Source organism: Ceratotherium simum, chromosome 1 (genome assembly GCF_057802395.1).
Source record: "Ceratotherium simum simum isolate JZ-2026a chromosome 1, ASM5780239v1, whole genome shotgun sequence".
In the NCBI taxonomy this organism is placed as follows: domain Eukaryota; kingdom Metazoa; phylum Chordata; class Mammalia; order Perissodactyla; family Rhinocerotidae; genus Ceratotherium; species Ceratotherium simum.
The window spans coordinates 95520149-95535151 of NC_141900.1; the positions used below are offsets into that span (position 1 = coordinate 95520149).

General features: G+C 44.0%; 1 protein-coding gene across 1 annotated transcript; it reads left to right on the forward strand.

Moving 5' to 3' along the window:
- The first annotated feature begins 4126 nt into the window (after nucleotides 1–4126).
- Nucleotides 4127–12876, forward strand: NDUFB2 (NADH:ubiquinone oxidoreductase subunit B2). Its single transcript, XM_087431781.1, has 4 exons — nucleotides 4127–4285; nucleotides 10159–10303; nucleotides 11532–11625; nucleotides 12795–12876. Exons 1-3 carry the CDS (start codon nucleotides 4188–4190, stop codon nucleotides 11604–11606), a joined length of 318 nt encoding a protein of 105 aa, XP_087287907.1. The 5' UTR covers nucleotides 4127–4187; the 3' UTR covers nucleotides 11607–11625; nucleotides 12795–12876.
- Nucleotides 12877–15003: the final 2127 nt, after the last annotated feature.

Here is a 15003-nt window from a genome sequence, read left to right on the forward strand (position 1 = left end):
TTCTTGTTTTTCTCCCTTCTCTTCCTAACCCTCTCTACTCCCTGACCAGGTGGGTCCTGCTGGTCAGTCCCAGACTCTGATATTTAGGTTAGAAAATGTCACAGAAGCCTGTAGACCCATGGCTCCCAAATGGTTTTTGATTATCTACCCTATGTATTTATATATACATGCACATATATACTTTATTTATAAGTTTTATAGAGGTGCTACCACTGGCAAATCTCTGGAGGCACAATATACACTTAGAGCAAATTTCACTGTATTTCAGATTATCTTCTTGATAATTTTTAATATCTTTTGCCAACCTCTTGCTAAATTTTATTACAAGGTAAAAAAAACCCAACAATGGTTAGTGTGGCTGACATACTAGGGTAGGAGCAGAATCAGCTCTGCCACTGTCTTACAGTTCTCCTGGGCTTGCACGCCAGCGTTCAGACGGCGGTTTCTCTGAGCCACGTTCAGGCCCTTGTCTATTTATCCAGGGTTAATTTTGGTTAATATTAATCTACAGATAATATAATCAGTCCATCCTGTCAACCAGGGCCTGAAATCCTCAGGAGCACCCAGTGACACTCCAGCAGTGAACTAGGGAGTGGCAGCCATGGCCTGCCCCTCTGGGCTGGCCGCCCCCGTGGACTGTTCTCTCAAAGCTGACCTGATGTGTGGCCGGCCCACATGGTCTAAGAGGGTGCCAGGGTCAGCTTGTAGAGTGGATATTAGTCAAGTTTAATTTCTTATTTTTCTGGATAAAAACAGTATTTTCTCCCATATCCCAGTGGATTCTCTTGCGCATTCTGGAGACCATCACTCTAGACAGCGAGTGGACAGTCAAGCCTTCTTGTTCCCTGAAAGTCCTGCTCTGGCCACAGGACTAGATTCTTCCATTCTTTCCTTCTCAAGGATAAAGTTCCTCATTTCTGTCTTTTAGGGAGCAAATAAGGTTTAGCGGGACAGCGATTCCTTTGGGGCAGTTATTTTCAGAGGGGTGGAGATGTTATTTCTACTTCCCAGGTCTTGAGAGGAGAGCGTTCTAGTCAGGTTGTGCAAGGTTGGGGTGGCTCCAGGTGGCTGCAAGGGGGCAGTGCCACTGGTCAGCTCCCTCTTCATGGGCACACCAGCCAGACACACGGCCCCTCATGCCAAGTGCACATACACTGTGGGGTGAGAGACAGGGCACAGACAGAGCAGGCGCCTCCTTGAGCCTACACCAGCACCACTGAGCCTTTCCTTAAAGCCAGTGGATTTAATCAAGCCATTTGTGGCATGTGGTAGTTATCTAGCACTGCATACAAACTACCCCAAAACTTAGTGCCTGAGAACAACAACATTTATTACCTCACAGTGTCTGCAGGTGAGAAATCTGAGTGCAGCTCAGCTGGGTCCACCGCTCAGCTCAGGGTTTTGCAGAGGCTGCAGACATTCTGAGGCTCCACTGGGGTGGGTCTGACGCCGAGCTCACTCACAATTCAGTTCCTCACGGGCTGTTGGACCGAGGGCCTTAGTTCCTTAGGAGCCGTTACAGCAGCAACAGAAAATGAACACAGGCTGTATCAAAGAGGAGAAAAACGGTTAACGGATGTGCTTTAATGTAGGTAACTTGCTGATTTTTAAAATAAGTATCTTAAAAATGCTAAATTTGTTTTATAAAGTCATCTTCTTAAGGAGAAAAGGCTCCTTCCTTGGGTATAAGTGGATAAAGTGGCGTTTCCCCCTAAGAGAGATCACAAGTCAGTCCCCTCTAAGGGGGAAAGTACAAGGTGTGTTTCTGTGTTACTAAAACCACTGGAAAGAAGAGCTCCTTTCTTCTTTCTAAGAGTCACAGGGAAAGGGAGATCCAGCAAGCCTTTAAAAGTAGGAAATTAAATAAACATCAAGTTGTGTGAACACAAGTTTTTTTTCCCTCATCCCTGTGCTCTGTTTTCTATTTCCAGCTAGGGAATAGGTTCTTGATTTGGGCTTAGATGCTGTATGGTAGATCATTTAGAGTCTGTCCTCAGAGTTTGTTAAAATTTGGGAATTCGATTTGCATTTAGAAGCCGGGAGCTCAATGTCAGGGCTTGGCATCCTTTCCCTCACTTTCTCAACTGCATCCATCAAACAGGGTGCTCATCAGAAAACCAAAGAGAGGGCCATCCTGCAACCTGTAAAGGCAGTGAGGGGTCTCTGCCCTTGGAGTAGTCGGAGCCAGTTGGCAAAAGAAACACGCGTCCTCGTCACATAGTTAAAAGAGTCTACTGATTGGGACCATAAACTTTTTATAGTAAAAAATCAGAATTTGTGATGCAAAACAATAAAGCTAAGGACCCCACAAATGATCAAAGATGATTATAGCTTTAAATACAAACAAGCATTGACGTTAAACCTTTTTGTTTTGTAATTCAGGAAGAAAGATTAGGATGAACGAATTTTAGTTCACCTAAATAGCTTTTGCTACTAGGAAAGGAAGGTTTAACAAAGGAATAAAAATTTCCTGAGTACATGCTGTGGGCCAGGTCCTATCTTAAATGACTCACTTCAGATGAGGGGCATTGACGCTCAGAGAAGTAAAGTGACTTGTGCGAATTCACAGAGCAGAGCTCAAGTCTGAACTCAGCTTGCACACAAAAATGCTTGGAATCACAGGAGCAAGGAGCAAGGCAGCTGTGTAGATTGGGCAGGGAGCTCCCGAGGAAGGACGGAAAGCCCTGTCCTCCCAATTCATGAACTTCCTATCTTAGTGGTAGGTACATGTCACTAGAAAGGGTAAGTGGTGAATGGTAGCCTAGAAAAAGCCACTCTGTTGCATATCAACTGGAAAGTCAACTTTCACCCAGAAAATAGTAGATTCTTTCCTCTAATTTATACGCTTAGAAGTCAGGAGGGCAGGCGAACAGGGGGAGAGAGTCCTACAGGGCCAGAGGGTCAATCAAGAGGCTGTTCAGAAGGGCATGGGGTAGTTGGGCAATCACAACCTTATGTGGGCCTCTCACCAGGGAAAGAGGGGTCCCGTTCCAGGGCACGTGGAAGCCCATATCTTGGCACAGAAGTAAGGGTATCAGTTACATTCAATACACTCAAATCCTTAAATTCAGGTCTACATTTGTCTCCGTAATTATCCTATTTTTCACACTTGTGACTCGGAACGTGAAGTCTTCAGTGCTTAACAAGTGAGCCATTTCAAACTGAAATCTCCCAGGTTTATAATTTAATCAACCTGGAGTTTCTTAGGAAAACTATAACCTGCAAGTGGAGACCCTAAGAATTTGGAGGAGGGTTTAGAGAAACTTGGAGTCCATCTAGGATTTAATAGAAGGCAATATTAGGAGACAAAAGCCGAGAATCCAGGGCTGGCTCAAGATCAAGGAATTAGGAGCATTGAATAAACTAGAGGCTGTGCTAAAATGCAGATTCCTTGGCCCTACTCCAGACTTAGAGTATCTGGGGTCGGGCTCCATAGGTGATTCTGATACCACCAGTCCGTGTACTAATATTTGGGAACCACTGGCTGCCAGTTGGTAATCAAGTTCAAGTTTGCAGAACAACAATAAAACAATGAAGACTAAAGATACCGTGATGAGCCTCTTGCAGGAGAGAAGAGTACAAAGGACTAGCCTTGAGATGGACCACTGGTTCAGAATGGATTTGGCAGCCTAAGAGCGTCGAGAAGGCAGTTAACTCAGGAGGAGGAGGCAGAGAGGCGGGTCCAGGTGGGAAAACACCGTCTAGATCAGCTCAGGCAGGGAGCAGAGAGTTCAGACTCAGTGTGAGTTTCTTAGCACACGTAACAGACACGGGCTCCTAAAGCGGAGCGCGGAGGCCCGGCCCCTGGGGCGTCCCCATCACCCTCCAGGAGGCACGCCCATCCCGGGGCGAAACGCGTGGCTCCGCCCAGCCGAGCTCGGCAGGACCAGCTCTTAGCAACGCCTAAGCCCGCCTGCACCATTCAGAAGGCGCCTGCCACCATCTAAGCCAGGACTCGCCGGGTCCCTCCGTGCGGACGGCACTCTCTGACAGCGGCCCTGGCGGCCCGCCCCAGGGAGGAGACTGAGATGCTCATTTGAGGCGGGAACAGCTGCTTCCCTCCTTCCCATACGTCACCCTCGGGGAGATGGGAGGGGCGATGCCGCTCATGCCACGGGGGGGCGCCAGGGGAAGTGACGTAAAGGCGGGGGTGCGGCCTGGGGAACGCTGTCTGGAGGAGCGCTGGCATGTCGGCTTTGACGCAGCTGGCGCCCTTCGTTCGCGTTGGAGGCCGCCTGTTCAGAGGCCGCCGCATGCGGGTGGCTGGAGGCGGTGGAGTCCGTAAGTGAGTGTCAGCTGGGGCTGGGGGCTTCGCGTGCGTCTAACGGGAAGTGCCTGTCTCCGGGGCACCGTCACCTTGACGCCGGTCACCTGGGGCGGATCCGGGTCCCTGCAGCGACCTCTGCCCCGAGGCATGCTGGGACTTGTAGTCCGACCGCGCGTGGGGCGGTGCCTCCCTACGGTTCCGCCATGCCGGGCTGGGGGGAAGAGGGGGATTGTGGGGGCAGGGGAGACTCTGGTCGCTTGGCGGATATTAAACAGTGTGTGCCGGCCATCCCTGCCGGCAGCTGCCCTCGGGAAATGTCCGGTTGAATGTGGAGACGAGCTGGAGCTAATCCGGAAGCGAGAGCAGGAGTTGGGGAGGGGAGGGCGTTCCCGGGAGAGGAAGCAACGTGTGGGTTTTGAAGCTCAAGTGCGAGGCAGGGAGTGGCAGAAGTGTGGCTGGAGACCTTGGGGTATTGGGAGGGAATGGTAGAGGGTCCTGGCTGAAGAATTTAGAGCAGAGGCGATAGCGGTCGTGGAGAGGTTTTACTCAGAGATGTCTCGTGGCCAGATTTTAATTCTGAAATATCACTGTGGCTGCAGGATGCAGAATTAGTTCTCTGAGGCATAGGAGTGGAGGCGACCCCCCAGAGAGAGCACCGGCGGGTGGGCAGAGAAGAGAGCCAAAAGTGGGTGCTTGGGCAGTATCGGAATTTTTCTTTTTTAAAAAATAGACTTTAAGAGCACTTTTAGGTTCACACCAAAATTGAGCGGAGGTACAGAGAATTCCCATATCTTCCCAGCCCCCCCACATGTATAGCCTTCTCCATTATCAACATCTTCCACCAGAGTGGTAGATTTGTTACAATTGATGAGCTTACAGTGAGACACTATTATCACCCAAAGTCTGTCGTTTACATTAGGGTTCACTTTTTTTTTTTAAGATTTTATTTATTTATTTTTCCCCTCAAAGCCCCAGTAGATAGTTGTATGTCATAGCTGCACATCCTTCTAGTTGCTGTATGTGGGAAGCGGCCTCAGCATGGCTGAAGTGGTGCGTTGGTGCACGCCTGGGACCGGAACCCCGGCCAGGGCTGACCAGCAGCGGAGCACGGAGCGCGCGCACTTAACTGCTAAGCCGCGGGGGCTGGCTCGGGTTCACTTTTGCAATACCAGAATTTAAGAGAGTGAGTAAAAGAAGAATCACTCCTGAGGTAGCCCAAGAAGCCAACTGGAGAGCACAGTGCTGGGAAGCGAAGGGGAGGGCACACCTGCCAAAAACGAGTCGGTAGTGCAGAGAGATTCAGTAAGAGCAGGACTGAAAATAGTACATCGGATTTTTCCAGGTGATGTTTCTGGCCCCTTAGACCATTATCTACACTTTACCAAGAGGCAGTGCAGGATAGTGGTTAAAAGCAGGGTTCTGGCCCCAGACTGCCTGTATTCAAATCCCACCTCTGCCCCACATTAGCTGTATGACCTTGGAAAAGTTTCTTGATCTCTTAATGCTTCAGTTTTCTCATCCATTTAATGAGGATAATAATGTCGATTTCCAGGGAACTAAATGAATTATAATTCTCTGAAGTATTTTAAGACAGTTGCCCATGCCTGGTAAGAAACATACAAGTATTATTTAACTGTTGTTTTTATTAGGGAACTGAGACCCAGGGAAATTAAAGGAGTGACTTGCCTAAAGTCATATGTCAGTCAAGCTTATGGAGCTGGGACAGGTGTAGGGTGGGAAGAAGGAAAAGGCCTGTGTGACCTGAGCAAAGACAGTGATAGAGCGCCACCAGCAATAGCCCTTGACCCCACATGAGGAGACTGGGAGGTGCTCCTTTTCACTGAAGTCTTGGTACTTCTGTAACACACCCTTATTTGATGGTGTGTGTGATAATTATAAGTATTTATGGAGCATCGTCTCGATGCCAGGATCCTTTCTGTGTGCTGGGAATAGAGCAAAATACAAGAAAGATAATGGAGCTTACATTCTGGGGAGAGGACACAAACAAGTAGAAAACATGTTAAGGTACTTTAAGCAGCATGAAGAAAGTAAAGCCTAGGGGTGGAGGTGGATGGGTTAGGGTACCTAGGATGATGTGGGAATGCAAGCTTGAGTCTGATTTGAACTAGGACCTGAATGATGAGAAGTCAGCCTTCCAGAGATGCCAGAGGAGCCTTTCAGATGGAGGAGAGAGCCAAGTGTAGAGGCTCTGAGTGCTGATGATGGGCAAGCAAACCTGTGAGGCTGGAGTGCCATGAGCAAAGGGCAGAGTGGTAGAGGTGAGGTCAGAGAGACGGGTGGGGGCCAGATGAGGGGGGACCTTGTCGGAGGAGGGATTTTATTCTAAGAATGATGAAGGGAAGCCATTGGAGGCTTTTAAGATTTTATTTATTTATTTTTCCCCCCAAAGCCCCAGTAGATAGTTGTGTGTCATAGCTGCACATCCTTCTAGTTGCTGTATGTGGGACGCGGCCTCAGCATGGCCAGAGAAGCAGTGCGTCGGTGCGAGCCCGGGATCCGAACCTGGGTCGCCAGCAGTGGAGCGCGCTCACTTAACCACTAAGCCACAGGGCCGGCCCCATTGGAGGCTTTTAAACTTAACACTTAAAAATCCTGGGTTGAAACAGCCATTATTTCTTTAGCTATTGTTTCTTCCCCATTCTGTTTTCTCCTTATGGGATGAGAATTAGGCATATGTCGGGTTTTCTCATTTCCTAACCTGCTTTTCATATTTCTTAGTTGTGTCTAACCCAGGCTTTAATCCTTTATATTTCAAATGATTATTTTTTTTTTCTAAAAGTTCTGTTTGCTTTTTTTCAAACTTGATAGTTCTTTATAGTTTCTTGTTCTTTGCTTTTTTTATTTATTTTTTATTATTTTTTTATTTTTTTAATTTTTTAATTTTTTTAGTTCTTTGCTCTTAATTTCACACTTTTATTTATTTAAAAATAACTTATTTTGTTTTCTGTATTATAAATTGTAGTTTTCTACTTTTTAAGTCTTGTGGATTTCATATTGCTGGGTTTTTTTGGCTGATTCTCACTCATAGTCTCTTATTTCCTTGTAATTTTTGCCTGTGAGCTTCTCATTTTCCCTGGAACTTTTATCTGTTGGAATTCTTTGATGTCTTGCTTCTTGAGGGTGCTACCAATCCAAGATCACTTTAAGTTAAATCCTTGGCTTGGGAGTGTTTTGGACCACACAGGTCCAGCCCAGGTGGTGTGAATTTGGGTGCAAACCACCTGATTCCCAGCTTCTGCTAACAAATTCCTGTTCCCTTCTTCCTGGCAGGTTTATTTCTCATTCACCCTTATATTATGGGTCTGCAACTTTATTCAGGGGTCTAGTAATTAGACTTCTCATTTTGGGTGGGCCCCAGGCTGCTTCTCCTGTCCCCTACACCCCATGTATCTGTCCAGGTGGAGGTTCAAGGACTCTGGGCATGGCAGAGACCCTCAGGGCCAGCTTTGGTGCTTGCCTAGTTTTCAGGCCTTGTTTTTACTTGGATTTTGCCCTTGTAGATTCCTTTCTTTTGTGCCTGGTCAGTGACGTATTTAGAATATATATATGCTTTTTTTGTTTTTTTTTTTTTTTTTGGTGAGGGAGATCAGCCCTGAGCTAACATCCGTGCCAATCCTCCTCTTTTTGCTGAGGAAGACCGGCTCTGGGCTAACATCCATTGCCAATCCTCCTCCTTTTCTTTTCTTCCCCAAAGCCCCGCAGTATATAGTTGCATGTCTTAGTTGCACATCCTTCTAGTTGCTGTATGTGGGACGCGGCCTCAGCATGGCCGGAGAAGCGGTGCGTCGGTGTACGCCCGGGATCTGAACCCGGGCCACCAGTAGCGGAGTGTGCGCACTTAACCGCTAAGCCACCGGGCCGCCCGAATATATATGTTTTTAATTTCATCTAGCATCATAGTTTCAATCTGGAGGGTTGTTCCGTGTATCTAGTTTGCCATAGTGCAGTTAATGACCCGGCTTGGAACATAACATAGTCGATTAGGCATTTGTGGAATCTTTATATTCCTTAATCATGGCAATTCTATGTCATCCATTCGTTTTCTGTAATTTCAGTCTTTCAAATCTTTTTTCAAAAATATTTCCACCTTCAGTCAATGACTCACTTATTTCAAGTGATAGTTAAAACCACATGTCACTCTAGCAATAATAAAATGTGGAGAGTTCCTGGGAGTGGGCTTGAACTATAATTCTCAAATCTTATTTTAATGAGTTTAACTGATGGGCCCTTATAACTAGATTATATCTAAAACCTATCAAAGAAGAAGCCTGTTGCAATATATTGACTACCCCCTCATGCTTTGTTTATATAATGCAATATCTGTATGCACAGATAGATCCTGAATAAACAATGTTAAATAGAATTGGCATATGATAGCATTACAGAAACAGTGTGATTTATTCTTCAGGTTGTAAAGCGGTGATGCTTGATGGAGCCTTTTAAGTAATATGTGGTCACTGTAAAAATAAAGATACATACACATATATGTATATATACACACATATATGTATGCAAAAAGAATAAAAACCACCTCTTTTACTATCCATAGCTAATTACTATTAATCTTTTATATAGAGCCTTCCAAATAAAAGTGTTATATATTAGATAAATATTTACATAAAAATGGAATTTTATCACTTCAGTGTGGTAACATTGGTTTTGTCATGCTGATGGGAATTCTAATTGAGTTGTGTCTTTGATTCATAAAATGAGAAAATTATTAATGTTTGTTGGCGGGTGATATTTAAGAGCTTGGGCTTTGCCATCAAACAATACCGCAGTGTCCTCATTTGTAAGCATTAAAAACCATGGGATCTATCTCATAAGGTTATGAAAATTAAATGATAATGCATATAAAATGCTTAATGTGGTGCCTGGTACATGGTAAACACTTAATAAATAATAATCATCTTTTAGAGTGGGAGAGGATAATAAAAAGGGTACTAGGTAATATGTATCAAGAACCATAGAAATAATTAATGTTCACAAATCTACAGCACATTTTGAAGAAATTGTAGTGCAGTTTTGGCACAGGTGTTCATTCCCATGCTGCAGAAAAGAGAACATTGTTTTATAAGCTGATTCTTACCTGGACTGAAATTTGTGAACATATTTTATGTAGGAATTCTCTTTAGATTTCTGTATCCATTTCTGTGTAGTAGCAGATGTATAGCTGCTGAATAGGACTTGAAAATAGCCCCATTAAGTACAAATTGTATTATTTAAATTAGATTTAACCCATAATAATTATAATCCAACTGAATAAAATGAGCCTAGCCCTTACGGATTGTATGCCACAACTTGTCAACAGTGTCTAAATGAGAAAACAAAAACCAGAAAAACTCGTTCAAACTTAGTGTTTGCTTTGTTCCAAGCTATTAGCTTATTAAAAAGGATTTGCTGAGTCCTCTTTTCCATATGGTGGTCTGTTAATAAAGATTGTAATAGTGCGGAGGACATAATTTGCCTTTGAAATAGATGGCTAAACAGAACAAAATTAATTTGCTGATTTGTTTTTCTGGGTAAGCTAGTGTGCTGCTACTACAGGTTCACAATCCCTAACCAAAGCCCTTGGGGCCAGTACCCCATCATCAACACGTTCATATTTCTGGTGCAAAATACATGAATATTCACTGAGTGCAAATCATAATTAGCCTCTTGTCAATTCAGGTCAGTTTTTGCTGCCACACAAGTTTAATGCAAGCTTCTGAAAACTGAGTTATTTTGAGGTATTGTGGAGCTCTCTTATTCTGTATTTCGTGGAGGAGATGAGAAATGTTAGGTTTAGTTTCTGGATGTCACTCAGAGTTTTGGAGGACTTCATACATTGAAGACATAGCAAGCTGCTCACATCTCTGTTTTGTCTCTAGTGCTGGCGGCGGCGTGCACATCCCGCCCCGGTACAGGCAGTTCCCCCAGCTGACCAGATCCCAAGTGATCCAGGGGGAGTTCTTCAGTGGGATCATGTGGTTCTGGATTCTCTGGCGCTTTTGGCATGACTCAGAGGCTGTGCTGGTAAGTGCAGGAGAATGATTTTTATCCTTGTTTTGGGTTGGGGGAGGGAAGATATATTAATAGCTTAGCTTGTTTTTTTTGTTTGTAGACCGTTTTTCTATCTGGATACATCCCTTCATCATGTTGTCTTCTGTGTGTATGCAGGAGTCCTGTTATTTAATGAAACATAGTATCTGACCTTTTCTGCTCAAGGATGTCCATGTAGGTGGTCCATGTCTTATGGTTTCTGTTAGGATGCCATATTTGGAAGAGAGATTAGAAACTAATACTTTTAACTTCTAAACTAGGGATTCATTGGTGGGTTAAATTTCACACTTAAATTCCTTTAAATGATGACTGTCATCTAGTCTGTCCAGAGGCCCAAAGCTACCAGGGTGGGGTGGGGTAGACGTGGGCTGATTTGTCTTGAGGAGGGAAGTTAGTTACTGGTGACTTTCTAACACGTCATTAGCCTCAACTGAGTGTTTATCACATTTGCACAGACCCTGTTCTCTAGGCAGTTAGACCGTTAAGCCATTGAAATCTAAGCTTGTTGATCCAGAATACTTTGAATTTTAGTAAATTTGGCTTTGTTTTTAGGATAGGAAAAAAAAATCTTAAACACTGAATGAATTTTAGAAGCATCAGGTTGATTAATATCCCATTTTCTCTTGGAACTTCTTTGTGCCCTTGTCACCCAGTAAGGAGCTGCTTAGTGTCTCTGAATGGCAGTACATCTCATTGTAGGTCAGCTGTCAGGAGTATGTGCAGCTGTTCGGCGTGAGGCCATGATGTAGCCAGATACGCCCTAGATCAGGATTGAAGAGGAGCGTGTCCACCTGAGGCTCCCAAATCTCCCAGCAGGAATGACAGGACAGTTTGAGACATTCGTTATGTTTGCCAGGCCTTCAAGACATTGCTGAGATGTGGGGTATCTTTGAAATCTGTTGCCTCCATTCCCCCTCCATTCCCCCTCCCCTCCATCACAAACTACATACTCAAACACTGGCTCAGGCTGGTAGCTCCAAAACGGGCAGGCTTTTCAAATTCAGGCCACAGTCTGTATTGGACAGGTTAACGAACAGCTGGACTGTCAAATAGTTAACGTAGTAGAATTGGTTCCTCTGGTATGTCAAGGGCTGTGTATGTGACAGCCTTATTACCTTTTTTTCCTTCCAAGATTTCTTTTTAAATTTAATTAGTTGTATGGAGTATAGATTCTTGACTTCTTTTTAATGGTTGTCACCAGGGTCACTTTCCATATCCAGATCCTTCCCAGTGGACGGATGAAGAATTAGGCATCCTTCCTGATGATGAAGACTGAAAGTGTAGAATCTTTACAAGTGGGTTTCCCCCAATTCCTAATTTTTTAAAGTTATATTTACCTTTCTCAAACATGTTTTGACTTTGCACCTATGATGGTCTCCAAGAAACGGTGCATTTTCTAACAGCATGAAGAACAATTAACTATATCCGATGTGTCTAATTTCTGCCTGAGTATTTTCACATTTGCTGTCTTTCTCCTTCCTCCTCCCCTTTTGGTCTCATTTTCCTTTTCATTATATATTTTAAAAAATTCTTTTTTCCTAAGTTATGTTATAATTTAGGGTCCCATTTATCCATCTGTTGATCAAAGACCAAACTGTGCACAGGGATCACAGGGGTGGACTAGACAGGTGTGGAGCTTATAGTGTATGTTTGTAGTTGTAAAAATATAGTGGTCTACCCTCAGCGTTTAAATGGAAAGTTCCAGCATCAGGGAATGTTATGAAATGGAATTGCATGGAAATTAACTCTTTAAACAGTAAAGGGTTATGGCCCTTTCATTTTCCAGATTAGGAAGTCAGAGTTTTTCTTCTTTCAAAAGGAAGGTACTAGGAGGAGTCTCTTTCCCCACAAACCCCACAGGGGTTAAGACATTCTCATTTAACGTGTTCTTAAATTAATCATTGTAATTTAGTAATTGCCATGATTCAGAATGCCTTGGAAATTGTTTTAAAGGATAGGAAGCATTAAATGATAGTTAAGTGTTGTCATTAAATCATACTATTAATATTGCCATTATAATTTTAATTAGAAGTAGCTTATTGACATGAAAATTAAAGTAGTTTTTAAGTATGTAGGAAAGAGGGAATAGGGAAAAACTGTCACCAAAGGGCAGGCAGTTAAGCTGTCTTACAGCTTTTGTGTCTCTGGCTTTGCTATGGACAGTCAGAGGTCCCAGTCCTTACAGGCCTCCTGCTCCCCCTACATTAACATGTCTGCTAGCACTAACCTCTTCCTGTCTTCTTACAGATTTCCCAATATTCCCACAATCATTAACATTTTGTTTTAATGACTGGACTGTAAACCCTTTGAGAGAGCAAGGTAATTTTGCTTCTCTCCTGTATCACAAGGCTATTTACATGATTGGTGCTCAGTGAATGCCTGAATAATTGAATGAACGTGAGTTATGGATTTGAATTACTGAAAATAAAAGTACTTAAAGCTTTCCACTTTTGTTTCTTTGCAGGAGCCAGGTGAGAATTTCAAGAAATTACGGACTTCATATTGTACACTAAAGTTGTAAATTAAAGTGTTTTGGTCAAGAACGAGGAACTGAGTTATGGATGTTTCTAATAATGACAGCCACCCTTTATGGATTATTTCCTGTGCTCCCAGCTGCTGTGATAATTGCTTACAGGCCCTTTCAGTGGATTCTCTTGGGTACTCCATTGCACAGATAGGCATTAGCTCCATTTATCAGTGAGGGCATCGAGGCTCAAGGAGATGAAGTAACTTGCTTAGGGTCACACACTGGTAAGTGGTGACATTAAGTCTGACCCCACACTTAACTACAGTGTCATACTGTCTGCCTTCTCAGCTAAAGTCTTAGTTGTACATACATTGACAGTTAATGTGAAAACTCTTGCCATTTCTCTACTGCTGGTGTATTCTTGCCCTGACTGTACAGAGGTTAGAGGTCAGTGCAGTCCGTTTACTGTGTTTACGTATCTCTGGGCTGGGCATTGTGTTCCATTCATGGAACTCTCTTAGAGCACACTTCTAACTAGAAATTCCTAGGGCCAGAGGAATGGGAGATAAGGGTGAAATAGGATGTTCCACTTTTTCTAAAATTTCTTTCAAAGTACTTTCCAACTTTTGTAGCATCACAATTCTGAGAGTAGGTAGAACAAAATTTTCCTCTATCCACAGATAAAAATCTGCATTACAGAGTGGCTTAATGACTTGCCCAGAAGCATAACTATTCATATTTTAATATAGGCTTTTGAGCACCTAAGTGTTGAGAATACAATGCTAAACAAGACATAAGATTCTCTTCACAGAGAACTTGGATGTTAGGAAGGGAAGACAGACAAGTAAAGAACTACGTGAGGTTTATTTAAGTGCTATAAAGGAAATAACACGGGGTGATGTGCTGGAGATGGGTGGGTGCTGATCTTGTGAGTGGGCGGGGAAGGCATTTGAGCTGAAACCTGAAACAGGAGGAGGAACCAGTTGTGTGAGGGTCTGAGGGAAGAGTGCTCCAGGGACAAGGAACAGTGAGAACCAATGTCTAGGGTGGGACCACGGTCACCTTGTTTAAGGAACATGAAGTCCAGTGGGGTTCTGGCAGGTGAGGAGAGAGTGGGACTATGAGGTTGGTAGGTCATGGTTGCAGGTTTAGATTTTCTATTCAATGCACTGAGAAGCCCCTGGCAGACTCTAAGCAGGGGGTTATCCCATGCCGGTTCCCAGTCCTTAGGTTTCCACTCCCTTTGGTTCTCCTCAGTTGTCAGAGTGGACAGAATGGCAGCAAAAGCTGAAGCAGGTGGGGCAGTTTCCCGGCGCCCGCGGCCAGCTCCAGCGTCCCGAGCCTGCCGCAGGGGCTGCTGAGGCACTGCCCGTGGTGGTGTGTTCACTCACCTGCATGCGAGTGAGCGGTGTCAGCTGATAAATACTTAAGGTCTGTACTTGAAAGGACCAGCAGATCTCTTTGTACTTCTTAGGTCTCATTTTTGTTGTTCTGTCCACCAGTTTTTAAGGAAGGAATACTATCTATCTATAACAGTGAACTCAAACAGGACATTCCCATTACCTCTTTTTCCTTAGAAATCAAGCAGAGTTGCCTGACTTGAATGAACAGATGATAACTTTAAAAACAGCAGTCTTCTAAGCTCAGCCAATGTGGCCTCCACACACTGGATCCTCTTTTCCATACTTGGGCTGTGAAACCAGTTTGAGCTGATGCAGTTGTCCCTGAGCTCTCAAAGGAATGGGCTTCCACCCTTCCACGTGGCTTGTGGAGAAGTACTTACGTGGGGGAGGGTGCCAGAGAGACGTTAAGTACATTTGATTGATGGCTATGTGTAGTTCAATAATAGTGAAAACTTAAGACTTCACTGTGGGCCACGCACTGGGGTAAACACTTGACGTGTGAATTTATTAAATCCTCATGTTCTTTCCATTTTATAGATGAGGAAGTTGAGCTATATACAGGTTAGGTAATTTGCCCAAGCTCATACAGCTGGTGAGAGCTGAGGTCAGATCTTGTCTGGCTGGCTCTAGGTCAAGTCAGATTATCTGCAAGTCGGTACAGTATGGTGTAAACCTTTTTGATCATGACCTACTAAGAAATAATTTTACATTGTGGCCTAGAATGTCAATATGCTTGTGTACATATATATAATCCAAAAGTTTTATCAAACAGTCCTTACCTGTGATGCACACTATTTTCTCTC

Bases quoted from the DNA above. Each gene is read 5' to 3' on its own strand.
- NDUFB2 (XM_087431781.1), top strand. From the start codon at position 4,188: ATGTCGGCTTTGACGCAGCTGGCGCCCTTCGTTCGCGTTGGAGGCCGC. The intron at 4,286-10,158 runs GTGAGTGTCAGC...TTTTGTCTCTAG, and splicing joins GGAGGCGGTGGAGTCCGTAA to TGCTGGCGGCGGCGTGCACA. The intron at 10,304-11,531 runs GTAAGTGCAGGA...GGTTGTCACCAG, and splicing joins ATGACTCAGAGGCTGTGCTG to GGTCACTTTCCATATCCAGA.